Here is a 20,691-nt window from a genome sequence, read left to right as displayed (position 1 = left end):
GGTGGTTCCTCTCTTTAAGAAGGGGAACCGGAGGGTGTGTTCCAACTATCGTGGGATCACACTCCTCAGCCTTCCCGGTAAAGTCTATTCAGGTGTACTGGAGAGGAGGCTACACCGGATATTCGAACCTTGGATTCAGGAGGAACAGTGTGGTTTTCGTCCTGGTCGTGGAACTGTGGACCAGCTCTATACTCTCAGCAGGGTCCTTGAGGGTGCATGGGAGTTTGCCCAACCAGTCTACATGTGCTTTGTGGACTTGGAGAAGGCATTCAACCGTGTACCCCGGGAAGTCCTGTGGGGAGTGCTCAGAGAGTATGGGGTAACGGACTGTCTGATTGTGGCGGTCCACTCCCTGTATGATCAGTGTCAGAGCTTGGTCCGCATTGCCGGCAGTAAGTCGGACCCGTTTCCAGTGAGGGTGGGACTCCGCCAAGGCTGCCCTTTGTCACCGATTCTGTTCAAAACTTTAATGGATAGAATTTCTAGGCGCAGTCAGGGCGTTGAGGGTATCTGGTTTGGTGGCTGCAGGATTAGGTCTCTGCTTTTTGCAGATGATGCGGTCCTGATGGCTTCATCTGGCCAAGATCTTCAGCTCTCACTGGATCGGTTCGCAGCCGAGTGTGAAGCGACTGGGATGGGAATCAGCACCTCCAAGTCCGAGTCCATGGTTCTCGCCCGGAAAAGGGTGGAGTGCCATCTCCGGGTTGGGGAGGAGATCTTGCCCCAAGTGGAGGAGTTCAAGTAACTGAGAGTCTTGTCCACGAGTGGGGGAAGAGTGGATCGTGAGATCGACAGGCGGATCGGTGCGGCATCTTCAGTAATGCGGACGCTGTATCGATCCGTCGTGGTGAAGAAGGAGCTGAGCCGGAAGGCATAAAATCTATGTTACGATACATGGGTTGCTTGTAACGTCACACCAATGCAGACTTCGCACTTCGGCACTTGGCGATCACTCTAGCAGCACTGAGAGCGGACTCAGCCAAACTACCTCTAGGTAACGTTGCAATTTCCAATACCAACAAAGGAAAATGAAAAACCGCTCCAATGCAAGTAAAGTGAGGCTCCCCTTTTCCAAAAATATGCTAGCTTGATGCTAATCTACATCGACTTTGCCATTGACATGCTAGCATTAGCGATTTTACATGGCGATTTTCAACACCTCCAAATGTGTTAATGAAAACAACTAAGATGCACATTACAATTAAACAGCTGGTGCGTAAAAAGTACAACACTTACAGTATTAACGTTTTTTAGGGCACAACTAAAACACACCATAAACTCCACACTACTGCCATCGAACATCTCGGACTGCAACTGAAATTACAACTCAATGTCATACTTGCAAATGAGACTCGGGAACGTGATAATAAAACAAGAAATAACAACTGGACTGCAGTTCTCATAATCAGGTCATTTTTAAATGTCGCAATAAAAAAATTACATTGTATTAACAAAAACAATTATTATTTAATAACACACAAGCAGTACTGAAAATTCCCAGGTACTGGTATCATATTGGTTCAAATGTTTATTTGTGACCCATTTTAGGTCACAATTCAACAGTTTCAAATCCCTGCTATTCTGTAAAAACATTTAGGCAACAAACTATAATAGCATGAAATGTTTATTTACGAGGATTCTAACGAGACAGGGAGTCTGCACGCTTCCCTAATGAGGCATGGTACGGCCTGATCTGGCGTGCAAAACCAAGACTGGAAGCACATCAGTGATGCTGTGAAGGATTGAAACGAAAGGAGGAGCTTAATGGAGAGCAATCTTGAGATGCGATACATCTGCTCAACATTCATATGATTACATTAGGTTGTTGTAATTGTCCGAGTGCCAGCATATGACCATGCTTGATTGTATTTTCAGTGCTTCATGCAACTTACTGGATGATGTACGATACAGTACAACATACTGATTTATGTAATGATCGTAGCAAGCAACATGCTGGATAATGCATGACACAGGAAAAAATGCTGGATGATACATGCTACAGTGCAACATGCTGGATGATGCATGATACAATCATATATATGTAAGATGCATGATAAAATGCAACATGCTGGATGATATATGATAAAATGCAAAATGCTGGATGATGCATGATACAATGCAACATGCTGGATGATACATGATACAAAGCAACATAGGATAGGATAGGATAGGATAGGTCTTTATTGTCATTGCAAGAAGTACAACGAAACTATGTTTTCAGCACAAACCCATTCAAGATTAGACAAACAAACAGTGTACAGGGTTACAGAACAGGAACGCTGATGGGTCGCCACGAGGCGCCCCGTAAAAGGTGGGAAAAAGGTAAAACGTTGGGGAAGAAGATGAGTAAAAAAATACAATCTAGACTGGGCTCCTAAGGGGGCCTAGTCTGGAGTGGGAAAAAACCTCCATGCCATGCACACATAAACATGTTACATTTAATCACGACAACTCGCAACAGAGGGGGGGGGGGGGGGGGGGAGTCGGGACCCTGGAGGTCGACTGCTGCTATGAAGCGCTGCCAGCCGTCCATCACCCCGAAAGGGAATCAAGCGGTGGAGAAGGCGTGGGGTGGGGGAGGGTGTGTGTGTGTGTATATGCACATTGTCTTGGGTGTGTTGATGTAGTGTTCATGTTCATAGGCCTGGGGCCGTTCTGCATGCAAGCAAAAGTTCGACTCCAGGTGTCGTTGAGGAGGGAGGGAGGTCAAAAGCGTCCATCATTGAGGTGTCCTCTGGGATGTTTTCAGAACAGCCTGCTCCTGTTGTTGGAGCGTCAAGGCCATTCGAGGGAGTCAAATCGTAGGTTAGGATTTTTGTTTTTCCGTGAACAGACATTACAATGGCTTGTCTGTTCTATTCGTCCATGCTGGCCCTCATATCCAATTTTTCCCTTACCAGCTTTTCCATGATGTGATCCATCTTGCGATTCAGTTCAGAAATCGCCCCAGTCTGTGATGCCACAGCCCGGCCCAAACCTTCCAATGCGACGAACAGCCTTTGGGCCCCTTGAGTCTGCGGGCTATAGAGCGTTTTCTATTCGGGCTCCAGTACTATGGAATGCCCTCCCGGTAACAGTTAGAGATGCTATCCAATCCAATCCAATCCACTTTATTTATATAGCACATTTACACAACAAGAATGTTTCCAAAGTGCTGCACAGCCACGTTAAAAACAATATTAAAAACAATATTAAAAACAATATTAAAAACAATATTATGCTACACCAATGACTGAATAAATGAATAGAAAACCAATACAAAAACAATATAAAAAATAAATATGATTAAAAACGATTTTAAAGGGTAAAACCAATTAAAACAGTAAAATAGACATCAAAATTTATAAAAAAAACATAGAGGACAACAGAGGACAGAAGACCACACAACTCACGTAGTGTTAAAAGCCAAAGAATTAAAGTGGGTCTTAAGACGAGACTTAAAACACTCCACTGTGGAAACAGTTTGAACATGGAGGGGCAGAGTGTTCCAGAGCTTAGGGCCGACAACAGAGAAGGCCCTGTCTCCCCTGGTTTTAAGTCTCGTCCTGGGCACCACGAGCTGGAGCTGGCTCTCGGACCTCAGAGCGTGCGCAGGAGTGTAAATTTGGATGAGGTCCGAGATATACTGAGGTGCCAGTCCGTGTAAAGCTTTAAAAACAAACAGCAAGGTTTTAAAATCAATTCTAAAATGAACAGGGAACCAGTGCAAACTCAGAAGAATTGGGGTTATATGCTGGCGTTTCCTGGCCCCTGTTAAAAGTCGTGCTGCCGCGTTCTGGACTAACTGCAACCTGGAGAGAGCTTTTTGGCTAATGCCAGCATAAAGTGCATTACGGTAGTCCAGGCAACTTGAAATAAAAGCATGCACGACATGTTCAAAAAGGTTAAAAGATAAAAATGGTTTTACCTTTACTAAAAGACAAAGATGATAAAAACACAATTTTAAAACGCCATTGACTTGTTTGTCAAATTTAGTGACGCCAAGGCTGGTGACTTTGGGACGCACATAATTTTGCAATGGTCCCAAGTCAGTGAGGGCCGGACCAAAAACTGAAATTTCCGTTTTTCCCTCATTCATTATTAAAAAATTATGGGCTAACCAAGCCTTGACATCGCATAGACAGTTGAGAAGGGGTGTCAGGGGGCCGTGGCCTTTTGAAATTGGCATATAAATTTGGCAGTCATCTGCATAAAAGTGATAAGACACTCCATGTTTCTTAAAAATCCCTCCAAGAGGGAGAATGTATAAGGAAAGCGCAGCAGAAGAAGAGGTGTCTGACAGAGAAGGACCTCTCTGACAGGTAGGATCTGAACCACTCTAATGCAGTCCCCCTGACACCCACACAGTCTCTCAGGCGCTCTAAAAGAATTGTGTGGTCGACTGTGTCTAAGGCAGCTGTAAGATCTAAAAGCACTAAAATGGCAGAGCTACCAGAATCAGACATTAAAAGCAAGTCATTAAAAACCTTTAAAAGTGCAGATTCAGTACTGTGCAAAGCTTTGTATCCAGACTGAAATGGATCTAAAGTGCTATTTTCATCTAAAAAAAGGCTGCAGTTGCGCTAAAACACATTTCTCCAGAATTTTTGACACAAAAGGTCATTTGGAAATGGGCCGATAATTTGACAAACTTGTAGATGCTACCTCAGTAGAAGCATGTTCGGTGGCCACAGATGAAGCGCTGCCTGTCCAAAGTCGGGACCCGGGGTGGACCACTCATCTGTGCATCGGTTGGGGACATCTCTGCGCTGCTGACCTGTCTCCGCTCGGGATGGTCTCCTGCTGGCCCCACTATGGACTGGACTCTCACTATTATGTTAGATCCACTATGGACTGGACTCTCACAATATTATGCTAGATCCACTTGTCATTGTGGCTTGTGCAGCCCTTTGAGACACTCGTGATTTAGGGCTATATAAGTAAACATTGATTGAAGACGTCAATAAACTTCTCAATCAATCAATCAATTTTAAACATTCTGAATTGATCTCATACATCCATTCATTTTCAAGATAATCTTACTCATCTCACCATATGAAATTGAACTTACTTCACCAATTATTATTTATTTATTTTTATTTGTATTACCTATGGAGTATATTGTGAATACATTGAGAACAGGAACTGAACAAAAGTTTTGGCAACTGCTATGTAAAGGAAAAGGGGTAGGATCAAATAATAATAATAATAATAATAATAATAATAGATTTTATTTGTAAAAAGCACTTTACATAAATAAGCTGTACTTCTTCCTACTCCTTTTCGAACATGTTGAATAGAGAAACTGGAAATTGTTGTATGCTTGCATGTTCCAAATAAACTCAACTCAACTGAGTCAAGGCGGCTTTTAAGGAAGAGAAATGGAACGCGGCCATAGTGTCGGGTGTAGCCTTCCCTCCTACACGGAACGCGGCCCGTGTAGTTCCTATCGCGGTCCTAGTGGGCACTCACACCCCGTTCAGCCTTGCTAGCTGGCCGGCCAAACAAGGCTGAAAGAGGCGTCTGGTGCCCAGCCGAGGCGTTTGTGGACAGGCAGACAAAAAGCGTGACTTCAGCGGGAAGACGACAACATGCCCGCGGTGTCTAAAGGGGACGGAATGCGCGGCCTGGCCGTGTTCATCTCCGACATCAGGAACTGTAAGATATAAGTTTAGTCATTTTACACACAAGTTACACCTTCATGGCCTCTTTACGTCCGTGACGTGGGGCCTGAGACATCGTCAATTCACGCGGTTGTTTCCCGCTCTTTCTGTCGCCATGACTTGCAACTTAGTCCTTCTTTAAAGAGCAGACTTTGACAGCTAGCATTAGCCACCACAAGCTAATTAGCAGCTAGCTTGAAGTTGATGACGTCACGACAAAGGGCGTGACCCGACGACGCGTCTTAGACACAAAAGTGACTATTTTAGCTATTTTTTAACTTCCATCGGCACATTCTAAAATACTATTAAAAACAAAACAAAAATGGCTCAAAAGAGCAACAGGTAAAATGTAAGGAAAAATGTTGCAATGTTGAATCTAATAACACAAAGCTGCAATGCAGGCCGGTTTTTTCCTTAAAAATGTCATTGCTAAAAAATAATAATGAATTAAAATCAATGCGGTTATGAATTATTGACCTGATCAAGACTTCAATAACTTTACATCAGATATTCCACTTTAAAAGTAGTTTTGGGAGAGGATATTGCATATTTTGTGTGTTTGCCCTATAAAAAAACACAAGTTTTTGACAAAAATAGTATAAAACAAACACACAAAAACAACATAACAAAAAAAAATTATACAAACATAATGTAGCTATAGATCTGAAGTTGATCTAAAAGGTTTAAAGTCCATCCATCCATTTTCTTCCGCTCGCCCGAGGTCGGGTCGTGGGGGCAGCAGCCTAAGCACAGAAGCCCAGACTTCCCTCTCCCCAGCCACTTGGTCCAGCTCCTCCCGGGGGATCCTGAGGCGTTCCCAGGCCAGCCAGGAGACATAGTCTTCCCAACGTGTCCTGGGTCTTCCCCCTTCCTGCCAGTCATACGTGCCCCAAACGCTTCCCTAGGGAGGGTTAAGTATGACTTATTTTCACCGCGACCCCGAGAGGGACAAGCGGTAGAAAATGGATGAATGGAGTTATTTTCCACATTTTTACGAGTGGGGCCATTTTAGTTCCCCAATATTTTCAGTGGAATTTTTTTTTAATTGTCATTGCTCAAAAATAATAATGAATTATTGACCTAATCAAGACTTCAATAACTTTACATCAAATATTCCAATTTAAAAGTATTTTGGGGAGAGGATATTGCATATTTTGTGTTTGCCATATAAAAAAAATGTGTTTTTGACAAAAATAGCATAAAACAAACAAACAAAAACAACAGAACAAAAAAAATTATACAAACATGATTTAACTATAGATTTTCTACCGCTTGTTATTGTTATTTTTTTCAATTATTAATCAATCCAACAAAATAATGCACAATAATACAATCATACAATTCCAATTTCAAAACCAAACCCGGCCCAGCAACATTCAGAATAGCAATCAACAGCAATTGAGAGGACACACAAACATGACACAAAACAATCCAAAAGTAATCAAACAAAAATGAATGATATCAACAACAGCATCAATATTAATAAGAATTCCAACATAGCAGTGGTTAGAAATCCCTCATTGACATTATCATTACAGCCATTTATTTAAAAAAAATTAAAACATTTAAAAAATGAACAATAGTGTCACAGTGGCTTACACTTGCATCACATCTCATAAGCTTGACAACACATTGTGTCCAATATTCTCCACAAAGATAAAATAAGTTATATTTTAGGTTCATTTAATAGTTAAAACAAATTTAAATAACGGATGCCATATTCCAATATATGACTCATTATTATCTAAACTAAATGCATTTTTTTCTACGGATATCATTTCCATAGCTTGTGTATGTTGTTATGAATTATTGACCTAATCAAGACTCTAATTACTTTACATCAAATATTCCACTTTAAAAGTGTTTTTTGGGGAAGATATTGCATATTTTGTGTATTTGTCATATAAAACAAAAACAAGTTGTTTTTGACAAAAATTGCATAAAACAAACAAACAAAAGCAACATAATAAAATAAATGCAAACATAATGGAACTATAGATCTGAAGTTGATCTAAAAGGTTGAAAGTAAAAAAAAAAAAAAGTATGACTTATTTTCACCACGACACAGAGAGGGACAAGCGGTAGAAAATGGATGAATGGAGTTATTTTCCACATTTTTACGAGTGGGGCCATTTTAGTTCCCCAATATTTTTAGTGGGATTTTTTTTTTTTATTGTCATTGCTCAAAAATAATAATGAATTATTGACCTAATCAAGACTTCAATAACTTTACATCAAATATTCCAATTTAAAAGTATTTTGGGGAGAGGATATTGCATATTTTGTGTTTGCCATATAAAAAAAATATGTTTTTGACAAAAATAGCATAAAACAAACAAACAAAAACAACATAACAAAAAAAATATATATACAAACATAATGGAATTATAGATCTGAAGTTGATCTAGAAGGTTTAAAGTAAAAAAAATAAAAGAAAAAAGTATGACTTATTTTCACCGCGACCCCGAGAGGGACAAGCGGTTGAAAATGGATTAATGGAGTTATTTTCCACATTTTTACGAGTGGGGCCATTTTAGATCCCCAATATTGTCAGTGGAAAATCTTAACATTGCAACACATGCCAATACGGCCGGGTTAACTTATAAAGTGCAATTTTAAATTTCCCGGCAAACTTCCGGCTGAAAACGTTTCGATATGATGACGTTTGCGCGTGACGTCAACGGTTGAAGCGGAAGTATTCGGAGCCCATTGAATCCAATACAAAAAGCTCTGTTTTCATCTCAAAATTCCACAGTATTCTGGACATCTGTGTTGGTGAATCTTTTGCAATTTGTTTAATGAACAATGGAGACTGCAAAGAAGAAAGTTGTAGATGGGATCGGTGTATTAGCGGCTGGCTGCAGCAACACAACCAGGAGGACTTTGAGGATAGCAGACGCGCTAGCCGAACGACCTCACCTTGACTTCCTTCGTCTCCGGGCCGCCAACAGCATCGGTGATCGGGTGAAGTCCTTCGTCGTACCGTCGATCGCTGGAACGCAGATGAGCACGGGTCGTGATGAGCAGATGAGAGCTGGCGTAGGTGCAGAGCTAATGTTTTTAGCATAGCTCTGTCGAGGTTCTGTAGCTAAGTTAGCTTCAATGGCGTCGTTAGCAACAGCATTGCTAAGCTTCGCCAAGCTGGAAAGCATTAACCGTGTAGTTACATGTCCAGAGTTTGGTAGTATTGTTGATCTTCTGGCTATCCTTCCAGTCAGGGACTTATTTGTTTTGTTTCTATATGCAGTAAAGCCCGATGCTATCACGTTAGCTCAGTAGCTAAATAGCTTCGCCGATGTATTGTCGTGGAGATAAAAGTCACTGTGAATGTCCATTTCACGTTCTCGACTCTCATTTTCAAGAGGATATAGTTTCCGAGGTGGTTTAAAATACAAATCTGTGATCCACAATAGAAAAAGGAGAGAGTGTGGAATCCAATGAGCCCTTGTACCTAAGTTACGGTCAGAGCGAAAAAAGATACGTTCTGCACTGCACGCTAGTCCTTCACTTTCACGTTCCTCATCCACGAATCTTTCATCCTCGCTCAAATTAATGGGGTAATCGTCGCTTTCTCGGTCCGAATCTCTCTCGCTGCTGGTGCAAACAATAGGAAAATGTGAGCCGTCCTTCCTCCGGTGTCGTCACGCTACTTCCGGTAGGGGCATGGCTTTTTTTTATCAGAGACCAAAAGTTGCGAACTTTATCATCGTTGTTCTATACTAAATCCTTTCAGCAAAAATATGGCAATATCGCGAAATGATCAAGTATGACACATAGAATGGATCTGCTATCCCCGTTTAAATAAAAAAAATTAATTTCAGTAGGCCTTTAACATTTAAAAATGAGTGAGGTGGTGTCAATGCTAAAACACAACCACAATAAAGCATATATCATTTTATATTTTCTGGAAAATTTTATTCATACCCTCAGCTTTCGAGGTCCACTGGAATATAAAATTGATGTTGTGGATTACAGTATTTGTTAATCACGTTACAGTCGGGCCAGAAATGTTCCTCTCCTTTTTATGAGGTTGCTAACCATTTTCTTGATGAGTTTATGCAAGATGTTTTATGGGCGATTGACAGGCTGTTACTATGGCAACCTGTCTTCCTCTTCGGCACTGTTCTCTCATCCAAGAATGATAACATAATTGTGGCAAAACAACATGGTGATGGCTAAAATGAGCCCACTTAGCAATGCATACAGTTTAACATGTTACATAAAGACACATGGCTACATTTGCACAATCCAACATATCTGAAAAAGAAGAGGAATAAGCAGAGCTTATTTAATCCTACCCCTTTTTCCATTTTCATAATTAATTCACATTTCCTACCATGAAGAACAATAATAAAAAACAACAACATCGAATTTGGTTGCCTGATTCATTTTGATCTATTTTATTTGGGCTAAACATCTCCAAAAAATGTTTGGAGCGAATATAATCTTTAAATGCATGTATTTTACTGGTTTGATGACTTTTAAGATACCTTTCTTGTCAGTCGTCTGCTCCAATTATAACATGCTGCTGACTGAAACACATGCTTTTTGTTTTGCAGGCAAAAGTAAAGAGGCAGAAATTAAGAGGATCAACAAGGAACTGGCCAACATTCGCTCCAAGTTCAAAGGTACTCCTATGATGACCACCCGAGCTCACTTTATATATAGTCTTCCCTTTTGAGCTGGGTCAAGACTGTCACAGTTAGTCACTGAATGTTTCTCTGTCTTCTTGACGTTTGCGCTGCCACTTGCGCCGTCTAAAATTAGTCCGCTGCTGAATGAAGTTGCCTCATCTGACCGTGGTGCCCATCAATCTTTTCCTTTCATTTCCTGTCCTCCCTCACAGCACACTGCAGGCAAACAACAGTTATATTTATTTTTCAACAACACCCCGTCATAAACAAGTCACACATATTCTTCCTTATTGGGAATTATATTTTGTTCAGGCGCGAATGGAACTTTTGTGTCATTTCCGAATTAAAAGGCCCATATGGAACCTGTATAGAATTTTTTTCCATGTCAATGTGAACAATTATTTTTTTTGTCAAATCCGACCTTGACCACTTTCGTAAGTGGATATAAATCTGATATGTATACAATTTAACCGCAGTCCGGACGATTTGGTCGCATTCATCCGACCCTAATGTCAGGAAAAGCGACAAACGTCATAATTATAATTATTTGGCAAAAACCGACTGTCGCGGAAATAAATAGTGGATGAATGAGCAGAAAACAGGCAATATTTTTTAGAACTCACATCAATGCCCCACCACTCCTGGCTCCGACTGCTCGCCCTCTCACCCCTCGGAACACATGTTTAAAATACCAGTAGAGTGGAAAAATACATTGCCTCTATCTTAAAGCTATTATATATATATATATATATATATATATATATATATATATATATATATATATATATATATATATATATATATATATATATATATATATATATATATATATATATATATATATATGACACCAAAAAACATACAAAGTTCGCAAGTACAGATGTCCGATAATATTGGACTGCCGATATTATCGCGTGCTTTAAAATGTAATATCGAAAATTATCGCAAGTACAGATGTCCGATAATATTGGACTGCCGATATTATCGGCCGATAAATGCTTTAAAATGTAATATCGAAAATTATCGGTATCGGTTTCAAAAAGTAAAATGTATGACTTTTTAAAACACCGCTTTACGGAGTGGTACACGGACGTAGGGAGAAGTACAGAGCATTTGCGTCTCTCAGTCATACTTGCCAACCCTCCCGATTTTCCCGGGAGGCCCATGAATTTCAGTGCCCCTCCCGAAAATCTCCCGGGGCAACCATTCTCCTGAATTTCTCCCGATTTCCACCCAGACAACAATATTGGAAGCGTGCCTTAAAGGCACTGCCTTTGCGTGCCGGCCCAATCACATAATATCTACGGCTTTCCACGCATACATGTGAATGCAAGGCATACTTGGTCAACAGCCATACAGGTCACACTGAGGGTGACCGTATATACAACTTTAACACTGTTACAAATATGCGCCACACTGTGAACCCACACCAAACAAGAATGACAAACACATTTCGGGAGAACATCCGCACCGTAACACAACATAAACACAACAGAACAAATACCCAGAACCCCTTGCAGCACTAACTCTTCCAGGACGCTACAATATACACCCCCCCGCTACCCCCCCCCCCCCAACCCCGCCCACCTCAACCTCCTCATGCTGTCTCAGGGAGAGCATGTCCCAAATTCCAAGCTGCTGTTTTGAGGCATGTTAAAAAAAATAATGCACTTTGTGACTTCAATAATAAATATGGCAGTGCCATGTTGGCATTTTTTTCCATAACTTGATTTATTTTGGAAAACCTTGTTACATTGTTTAATGCATCCAGGGGGGCATCACAACAAAATTAGGCATAATAATGTGTTAATTCCACGACTGTATATATCGGTACCGGTTGATATCGGAATCGGTAATTAAGAGTTGAAGAATATCGGATATCGGCAAAAAAGCCATTATCGGACATCGCTAGTCAAAAGCATTTGAGCAGTTGAAACATCTTGAAAGAACATGCCAGACTTTCTAAAAGTGGGTTTTCTCTCCAGTGCTGGTATTGCTAGTGCTTTAAAGCTCAACTTGTAGGATAAATTGTTATACTTTAATTGTAGTCTCCTCGCTTTATTCAGACAGTAAGTAGAACAAAATAACCTGTTAGGCCTTTGCCCTTTAAAAGGGAAAGCCCAAATACTTACCAATTCCCTGTGTAAACTAATTAGCTTTAGCATCATACCCTGCAGTGTGAATGTAGCTTGTGATGTGCGTGTTCACAGGTGACAAGGCTCTGGATGGCTACAGTAAGAAGAAGTACGTCTGCAAGCTGCTCTTCATCTTTCTTCTGGGTCACGATATCGACTTTGGACACATGGAGGCCGTCAACCTGCTCAGTTCCAACAAATACACCGAGAAACAAATTGTAAGTCGATGTGCCTGAAAATGTTACATGTGCGTCATTGATTAAATCAGTGTTTCTCAAACAGCGTAGTGGGTTGATACCTCCTGTGGGTCGCGGTGAGCCACAAGTGAGATTTTTAAGTTCATCATTAGTGTTACAGTTTAATGTAGTTGTATTTTTATACAGCACTATGTCACAACAGATGTGATTTAAGTATACTTTCAGTGTTTCCTATACATATTTTTTTTGTGGTGGCCACCACAAATAGACTTGACACTGCCTGTTACGCCCTTGCTCATAATTACATTATAATGGGCCTATCTGTGAATGCAGCCTGTTGGTTCAACTCCGCACAGTAGATTGCATCATAACTGCTTTTTCAACACAACTTATACACTTTATTAAAAACTATTCAAGCAAGCTCCAGGTAAGATCCTCTTGTTATGTGCACACCCGGTATTTTAAAATGTGTCCCCCCCACATTGTGGTGTATTTTTTTATTGCTTTTTTTGAAGTCAAATATTGTTTTTTTTGTTTTCATTGTGTCAAGACTAGGGATGTGTGTGTTTATATATATATATATATATATATATATATATATATATATATATATATATATATATATATATATATATATATATATATATATATATATATATATATATATAAAGGTTTATTTGAAATAGGGACAGATACAGAAATATAAACATCTGAAACAGTTATCCAATGTATGCATCATAGTGTTTGTAGCCAAAGCTCATTTACAACACTTGTCCCCAACAACAACAACACAGATCCAACATCATTAAAATAGAAAAATAAAAAATAGAATCAGGCAAAGATGAGTTGATAATAATGATAATAGAAATAATACAGACAAAGTTCAAACTAGATAAAAGCCAATAATAATAATAACACAGACAAAGTGCAGACTAGATAAAAAACAATTAGTAAAAATTAGTAAAAACTAAACATGGGAACACTATTGTTGCTCAACTAGCCACAATTTTGTTTTGTTTTTTGAAAGTGACAAGTGTATACCGTGTACTGTACCCATATTTTTGGTACCTGTTCCTAATTTGGTCGGTTCAGGAGGATTGTTAAGATTCTGGACAAATGATACGGCTATTGGTATTTTTTGGTTTTCCAGCTGACTGTCGTAATTATGACACGCCGTTCCATTCACTTCAGGTGCCGCTGCGACACATAAAAAAAAAAAGACATGGGTGGATGCTGTCTGCAGTAAAACTTGTCTAGAAGGAGCAGCAAACAATAGGTTGTGGTAAAGTAGGGCTGGACGATACGGCTGAAAACTGTATCACGATACATGTGTTTTATATCTGTTGATAGTGATAAATATTGATATTTTTATGAGAAAGATATATTAAATATAAACATTTGTATTTAAAATGCAACTTTCCTCTGATTATAATCCCCTCAGCTATCAAGGTAGAAAGGAAAGGAAATGTCAACGCAAGCATGGAGAAAAATCTGTAAAAAAAAAAAAGGAAAATCACTTTAAACATTTGAAGTGTGAATGATATTTATATATATATATGACTCAAAGCGCTTTTACATAGTGAAACCCAATATCTAAGTTACATTTAAACCAGTGTGGGTGGGCACTGGGAGCAGGTGGGTAAAGTGTCTTGCCCAAGGACACAACGGCAGCGACTAGGATGGCGGAAGCGGGGATCGAACTTGGAACCCTCAAGTTGCTGGCACGGCCACTCTACCAACTGAGCAATACCGCCCCAATTTAACAATAACTTCTTAAAATCAATGTGCAAAAATAACAAATATGTAAGAAAATATGTAAGAAGTGTAAGAAAATATGTAAGTGTAAGAATATAGTGTGAAAATGTAAACATAGAGAAACCTGAGAAGAACTATTTTTTGCAGGATTAGTGCCAGGAAGTTACGACTGTGCTCTAAAGGGTGAGTGCAGCTAAGGTGGTGTGGTATTACCGGTCTTGGTGGGGACGAGCGCCTTGCATCATTTACAGACCACATTGGTCTGACTGCGGTCCATTTAAAAATAAACCAAAAAAAACGCCATACTATCGAGGTGACTACCTGTTTCATCCACAATCTTTTCGTTCTCTGCAGCACTCCTTTTTACTTTCACAATCAACCGCAGGCAACAAGATGGCGCAACCAAACTTGTTAGTTGTTGCTGTTACCTGTTCGGCTGTTAGCGTGTCACTCGCACTGATCAGTGATCACTTCCTGTGTTGCTCGGTTACCAGAAAGCGAGTGCCTTTTGTTCAACCAACCAACCTTGCTTCGCAACTTCCACTTTCTTCCGGTGAAGAAGAAAAAAAAAATCAAACTTTTTATTGAACGCGTTTTATATTGGTATCGATTATATACTGTAGATAATGATATTGTTTTATCGCACAGCCATAGGTTGTAGTTCATTGACCAAAATAAACAGTACTATTATTTCATGGAATGTTTTTCTGTGTTTGCTTCAGGGTTACTTGTTCATCTCAGTGCTGGTGAACTCAAACAGCGACCTCATCAGTCTCATCAACAACGCCATCAAGAACGACCTGGGCAGCCGCAACCCGACCTTCATGAACCTCGCATTGCACTGCATCGCCAACGTGGGCAGTCGAGAAATGGCAGAGGCCTTTGCTTCCGAAATCCCCCGCATCCTAGTGGCGGGGTGTGTGTGTGTGTGTTCGTGTGCGCTTAGTGCACAAACACAACTGCATCATACTTGTACACACTTTGTACATGCTGTTCTAACAAATGTTTTGGTCTGGCGCAGAGACACCATGGACAGCGTGAAGCAGAGCGCAGCGCTCTGTCTTCTCCGTCTAAACAAGACGTCACCTGACCTGGTGCCTATGGGCGAGTGGACGGCGCGAGTGGTCCATCTGCTCAACGACCAGCACCTGGTACGACTCTTAACCCCCACCTCATCATCATCAACATCCTCTCTGCGCAACGTGACAAGGACGTGTGTCTGTTTTAAGGGTGTCGTCACGGCAGCAACCAGCCTCATCACCACGCTGGCTCACAAGAGTCCGGATGACTTCAAAACCTCCGTGGCGCTGGCGGTGGCGCGACTGAGCAGGGTGGAGTTCACTAAGCGGTTGAGCACTTTTCATCGGCCCCAAATGTGTTTTTAACATCTCATCTTTTCCTGTGCAGATTGTGACGTCAGCGTCCATCGACCTTCAAGACTACACGTACTACTTTGTTGCAGCACCATGGCTCTCTGTTAAACTACTGCGACTACTGCAGTGCTACCCTCCACCTGGTATTTCAGTCTTCCTATATAACATTTATGCTACAGTTCAACATGCACAGTGAAGGGATGGGTACACAATCCGGTACTATTTTGGGTCCCACAGATCCTACCGGGCACCGTTTCGCGTAAAATCCAACGGTGCCTTGTTTCGGTACCTGGCTTGCACGTGATGCAGCACTTTGGTACTGAGGCCGGACTCAGCCCAAACTACCTCTCGTTAATGTTGCAATTTTCAATACCAACAAAGTAATTTTCCTCACAAAAACGCTCCAATGTAAGTAAACTAAGGCTCCACCTTTACAAAAATGTGTTATCTTCATGCTAATATACATTGGCATTGCCATTGACATGCACAAGCAATTTTTTTTATGCCGATTTCCACACTCCAAATTTGTGAATGAAAACTACCGTATTTTTCGTACTATAAGTCGCAGTTTTTTTCATAGTTTGGCCGGGGGTGCGACTTATACTCAGGAGCGTCTTATGTGTGAAATTATTAACACATTACCGTAAAATATCAAATAATATTATTTAGCTCATTCACGTAAGAGACTAGACGTATAAGATTTCGTGGGATTTAGCGATTAGGAGTGACAGATTGTTTGGTAAACGTATAGCATGTTCTATATGTTATAGTTATTTGAATGACTCTTACCATAATATGTTACGTTAACATACCAGGCACACGTTCTCAGTTGGTTATTTATGCGTCATATAACGTACACTTATTCACCCTGTTGTTCACTATTCTTTATTTATTTTAAATTGCCTTTCAAATGTCTATTCTTGGTGTTGGGTTTTATCAAATAAATTTCCCAAAAAAAATGCGACTTATACTCCAGTGCGACTTATATATGTTTTTTTCCTTCTTTATTATGCATTTTTGGCCGGTGCGACGTATACTCCGGAGCGACTTATACTCCGAAAAATACGGTACAACTAAGATACATGTTACAATCAAACAGCTGGTACTTACTTACAGTACTAACACTTTTTAGGGCGCAAGAAAAAAACACACCACAAACTCTACACTACTCCCCAAGTGTAAAACTCAAAGCCCACCAAATGTGGCCTGCCACGTCATTTTGTATGACCCGCAAAAGCCTGGAAAAAATACACGTCAATAAAATACTTTCATATTTTGTTACAAAATGTATTCGTCATGTTTTCCATTTTGACAGAAAAATATACATAGAATAGGACAGACTTTTATTCATCCGATAACTGGGAAATTAAGTGGTTGCAGTGCAGATTTTTGCATACAATAAGAAAAGTAAAACTGAAATAATGAAAATAATACATATTATGCACTAAATGATTTCAGTCTGTATATATAAATAATAAAATCTTAATGCCCATTTTATACACTGAGCGAAAGTGTTTCACATCAACAAAAAAAAGCAGTTTAAAGTAATATAATTTAAACTTTAATATTATCTAATAATGCAACCATTTTTTTGTTCTAATGAAAATAAATACTTAATTGTCTGTATTATGATTTCACAGCAAATTATCCACCAAATTGTACACTGTAAAAATGAAAATTGATTTTACGGTAAAAAAAAACGGCAGCTGAATCACCAGAATAAAAACAAAAAACGCGGTACTGTTTTTCCACTGTACACTGTACAACCAACCATATGTTTTATGGTAAAAAACTGGCAGCTCAGTTGCCAGAATTTTACCGTTAAAAACATTGGTACTGTTTCTCTACTTACACTAATAGTTGTAAAAACAGTGTACATTTTACAGTAATAATCAAGCAACTGAGCTGCAAGGTATTTTTAGTGTCCGTAAAAAAAAAATGTAATGCATAGGCAATTATGTAACAATATCATGAGGAAAATCTTTATACATTTATATTCATATATTATTCACCGTTACATGTGGTCCTCTGAAGGCAGCCAAAACTGCGATGTGGCCCTCAATAAAAGCGAGTTTGATACCCCTACCAGGGTTTCCCCTAAATTGCCAAAATATCTGTGGCGTTGGGGGTGTGGATTATGAGCGTGGTTTATATGACGTCATCACATGATTTGCTGTGATGCATATATCCTTCAAAAAAGGCAAAAAATGTGAATACACATTTAAAACAAATATGTTAAGTATAGTAGTAACATATATATATTTTTCTTACATAATATCGTTTTTGTTCTATTTTGAAATTGTTGCTGCTTATTGTACTTTCTTGAGAATTTTTTTTTTTTGCGATTTCTCCAATCCTTTGTCACTCTGTCTGTAATAAAAACGATTTGCAACAAATCTAGCATTTATTTTAGTTTTTTTCGGAGACTGTACTTGGAAACCCTTTACTTCTGTCGCTCAATGCGAAAAGTGACTCGAGCTGCAGAGAGCCTGGCGTCTCACTTGCTTCACGCTGCGTTTCTCTCATTAAAAGCCGCCAGTTCTCTCATTAAAAGCCGCCAGTGTCATCTGAATTTGTGAAGATCGCTGTCTGCGGGTTTATCTCGGATATATTGAAGTACGTCCACAGCGCGCACACGCTGCCTCCACTCCAGACAACCCCGTGCGTATAGCGTACGTCATCACACCTTTCGGTTTCGAGAGCACTGTTTTGCTGATTAAAGTATGTCTTTTTCTGGCCTAATTTTCAGTGTATCAGTAGTCAATAGTGTGCAAATAACTATATACTGTAACTACCGGCTGGTGGTAAAGTGTATGTTTGTGTGTTATGATGGTAATTTTCCCATGGTATGTGAACACACCGTGTCGGCGCCGAATGAAGCGTTTTGTGTCTAGGAGTGAAGCATGGCGGCAGGTGTTGTTGGAATTGGGCCCGTTGTTCGCGTAAAATTGGCAATAAAAGTTAAAAGAGTGTCAGACTTTGTTTTCTTCTGGACGCTACAATACGTTATTTTACTTTTATTTTAGTAGGTGTGGTGGCTAATATGTAGTCGTAACGCACCGCCCCAATCAAATACATTAAGGGTAAACCCTGCGTGCTCTACTGCTATCTAACGTCTTTGTCGTGCAACTGTAACTTAGTGTCGTACCTGCAAATGAGACTCAGAAATGTCACAATGAAACACGATAAACAACTGGACAGCAGTTCTCATAATCTCTCAGTTCTCAGCTCTTTTTTAAATGTTGCAATAAAATAATAGATTTTTTTATCTTAACAAGCACAGAAGTGTCAAAAATTGGTACCGTTGAGTACCGATATTGATTCCCAGATCCCGGGAGTTGGTACCGTATTGGTTCAAATGTGAATGGTACCCATCCCTACTTAGATGTGATGTCATACAACTGAGACCACAGGACCGTTTGACTGTCCAAAGGCAGTAAGTAACTAGGTTGCTTTTGTCCGACACAGAGGACGCTGCGCTGCGAAGTCGTCTGACAGAATGCCTGGAGACCATATTGAACAAAGCCCAGGAGCCCCCCAAGTCCAAAAAGGTCCAACACTCCAACGCAAAGAACGCTGTCCTGTTTGAAGCCATTTCACTCATCATCCACCACGACAGGTGAGTAGCGCTCCCAGTGGCAAGTCCTATTTGGTGGTCCCCCTGCAAACACTTGTGTCCTGTGCGTCCCCCAGTGAGCCCACCCTGTTGGTACGAGCGTGCAACCAGCTGGGCCAGTTCCTGCAGCACAGGGAGACCAACTTGCGATATCTGGCCTTGGAGAGCATGTGCACGCTGGCCAGCTCTGAGTTTTCCCACGAGGCCGTGAAGACGCACATGGAAACTGTGATTAACGCTTTAAAGGTGACTGACGCATCTGCTTTAACGTGCATGGCTTAGTGGACCTGGGACAAATACCGGCAGAACAATCTTCCTCACGTGGGTTTTTGCTAGACGGAGCGGGACGTGAGCGTGCGCCAGCGGGCGGTGGACCTTCTCTACGCCATGTGCGACCGCAGCAACGCTAAGCAGATTGTGGCCGAGATGCTGAGCTACCTGGAGACCGCCGACTACTCCATCAGAGAGGAAATAGTGCGTCATACATACAGCCGCCTTTGAGCGCCTGGTCCCTCCCATTTATTAAGTTTCCTGGCTATTTTCCCTTCAGGTGCTGAAGGTGGCCATCCTGGCAGAGAAGTACGCCGTGGACTACACTTGGTACGTAGACACCATCCTCAACCTCATCCGCATGGCAGGAGACCACGTCAGCGAGGAGGTGTGGTACCGCGTCATCCAGATTGTCATAAACCATGACGACGTCCAAGGCTACGCTGCCAAGACCGTGTTTGAAGTGAGCTTGGAGTCAGCCAGATCTGAAATTATGTCCTGAACTTTTGTCTAATGCTTTTGGAACTCTCTTAGGCTCTTCAAAGACCTGCCTGCCATGAGAACCTGGTCAAAGTGGGAGGTTACATCCTGGGAGAGTTTGGGAACCTGATTGCTGGTGACCCGCGATCCAGGTACAAACATTTACTTATTGTTGCTTTGAATATACATTTACTTTTCTAGAATGTCTCAGTATAGCGCAGAACTCTGTGCCTCCGACTTAAAACCCCCCGCAAAAAAACAGATGTCGACATAAGCGGTTGTCGACATAATGTAAACTGGAACTAGCCATTGTCATATCAATTTACTTGTGACTTTGGCCAGAGGCTTACAGGGGAACTGCACGGCTGAAACGGCTTGAAGATAGTTTGTAAAACAATCTATGCAACATTTTGACCAAAGAACCACCATTACATGTTATATTGTAGACCACAAGGACGGGTTTTACATTTATAAAACATCACAATATGACCCCTCTTAATGCGCCTTTTAATTGGGTGCGTCTTTTGGATGAAAATAGACCTGAATAGACTCACTTATCGGCAGTGCACCTTATAATCCGGTGCGTCCT

At 40.7% G+C, this 20,691-nt stretch overlaps 1 protein-coding gene across 2 annotated transcripts in view; it reads left to right on the top strand.

The window, feature by feature from the left end:
• The first annotated feature begins 5,362 nt into the window (after positions 1-5,362).
• The window catches only part of LOC133630505 (AP-2 complex subunit alpha-2-like), a 33,663-nt gene continuing 18,334 nt past the window's right edge, over positions 5,363-20,691 (top strand). The window contains exons 1-12 of one of the 2 annotated variants that reach the window (XM_062022118.1): positions 5,363-5,637; positions 10,202-10,270; positions 12,487-12,629; positions 15,086-15,279; positions 15,385-15,514; positions 15,593-15,694; positions 15,771-15,879; positions 19,205-19,355; positions 19,430-19,598; positions 19,689-19,826; positions 19,903-20,085; positions 20,157-20,254. In XM_062022118.1, the coding sequence (XP_061878102.1) occupies positions 5,571-5,637; positions 10,202-10,270; positions 12,487-12,629; positions 15,086-15,279; positions 15,385-15,514; positions 15,593-15,694; positions 15,771-15,879; positions 19,205-19,355; positions 19,430-19,598; positions 19,689-19,826; positions 19,903-20,085; positions 20,157-20,254 (1,553 nt within the window). In that variant the 5' untranslated portion in view covers positions 5,363-5,570. The remainder of the gene's footprint in view (positions 5,638-10,201; positions 10,271-12,486; positions 12,630-15,085; positions 15,280-15,384; positions 15,515-15,592; positions 15,695-15,770; positions 15,880-19,204; positions 19,356-19,429; positions 19,599-19,688; positions 19,827-19,902; positions 20,086-20,156; positions 20,255-20,691) is intronic. The other variant, XM_062022122.1, reaches the window with a different exon arrangement.

The sequence above is a fragment of the Entelurus aequoreus genome, linkage group LG02 (assembly GCF_033978785.1).
Source record: "Entelurus aequoreus isolate RoL-2023_Sb linkage group LG02, RoL_Eaeq_v1.1, whole genome shotgun sequence".
NCBI lineage: Eukaryota > Metazoa > Chordata > Actinopteri > Syngnathiformes > Syngnathidae > Entelurus > Entelurus aequoreus.
This window is presented reverse-complemented; position numbering and strand designations above follow the sequence as displayed.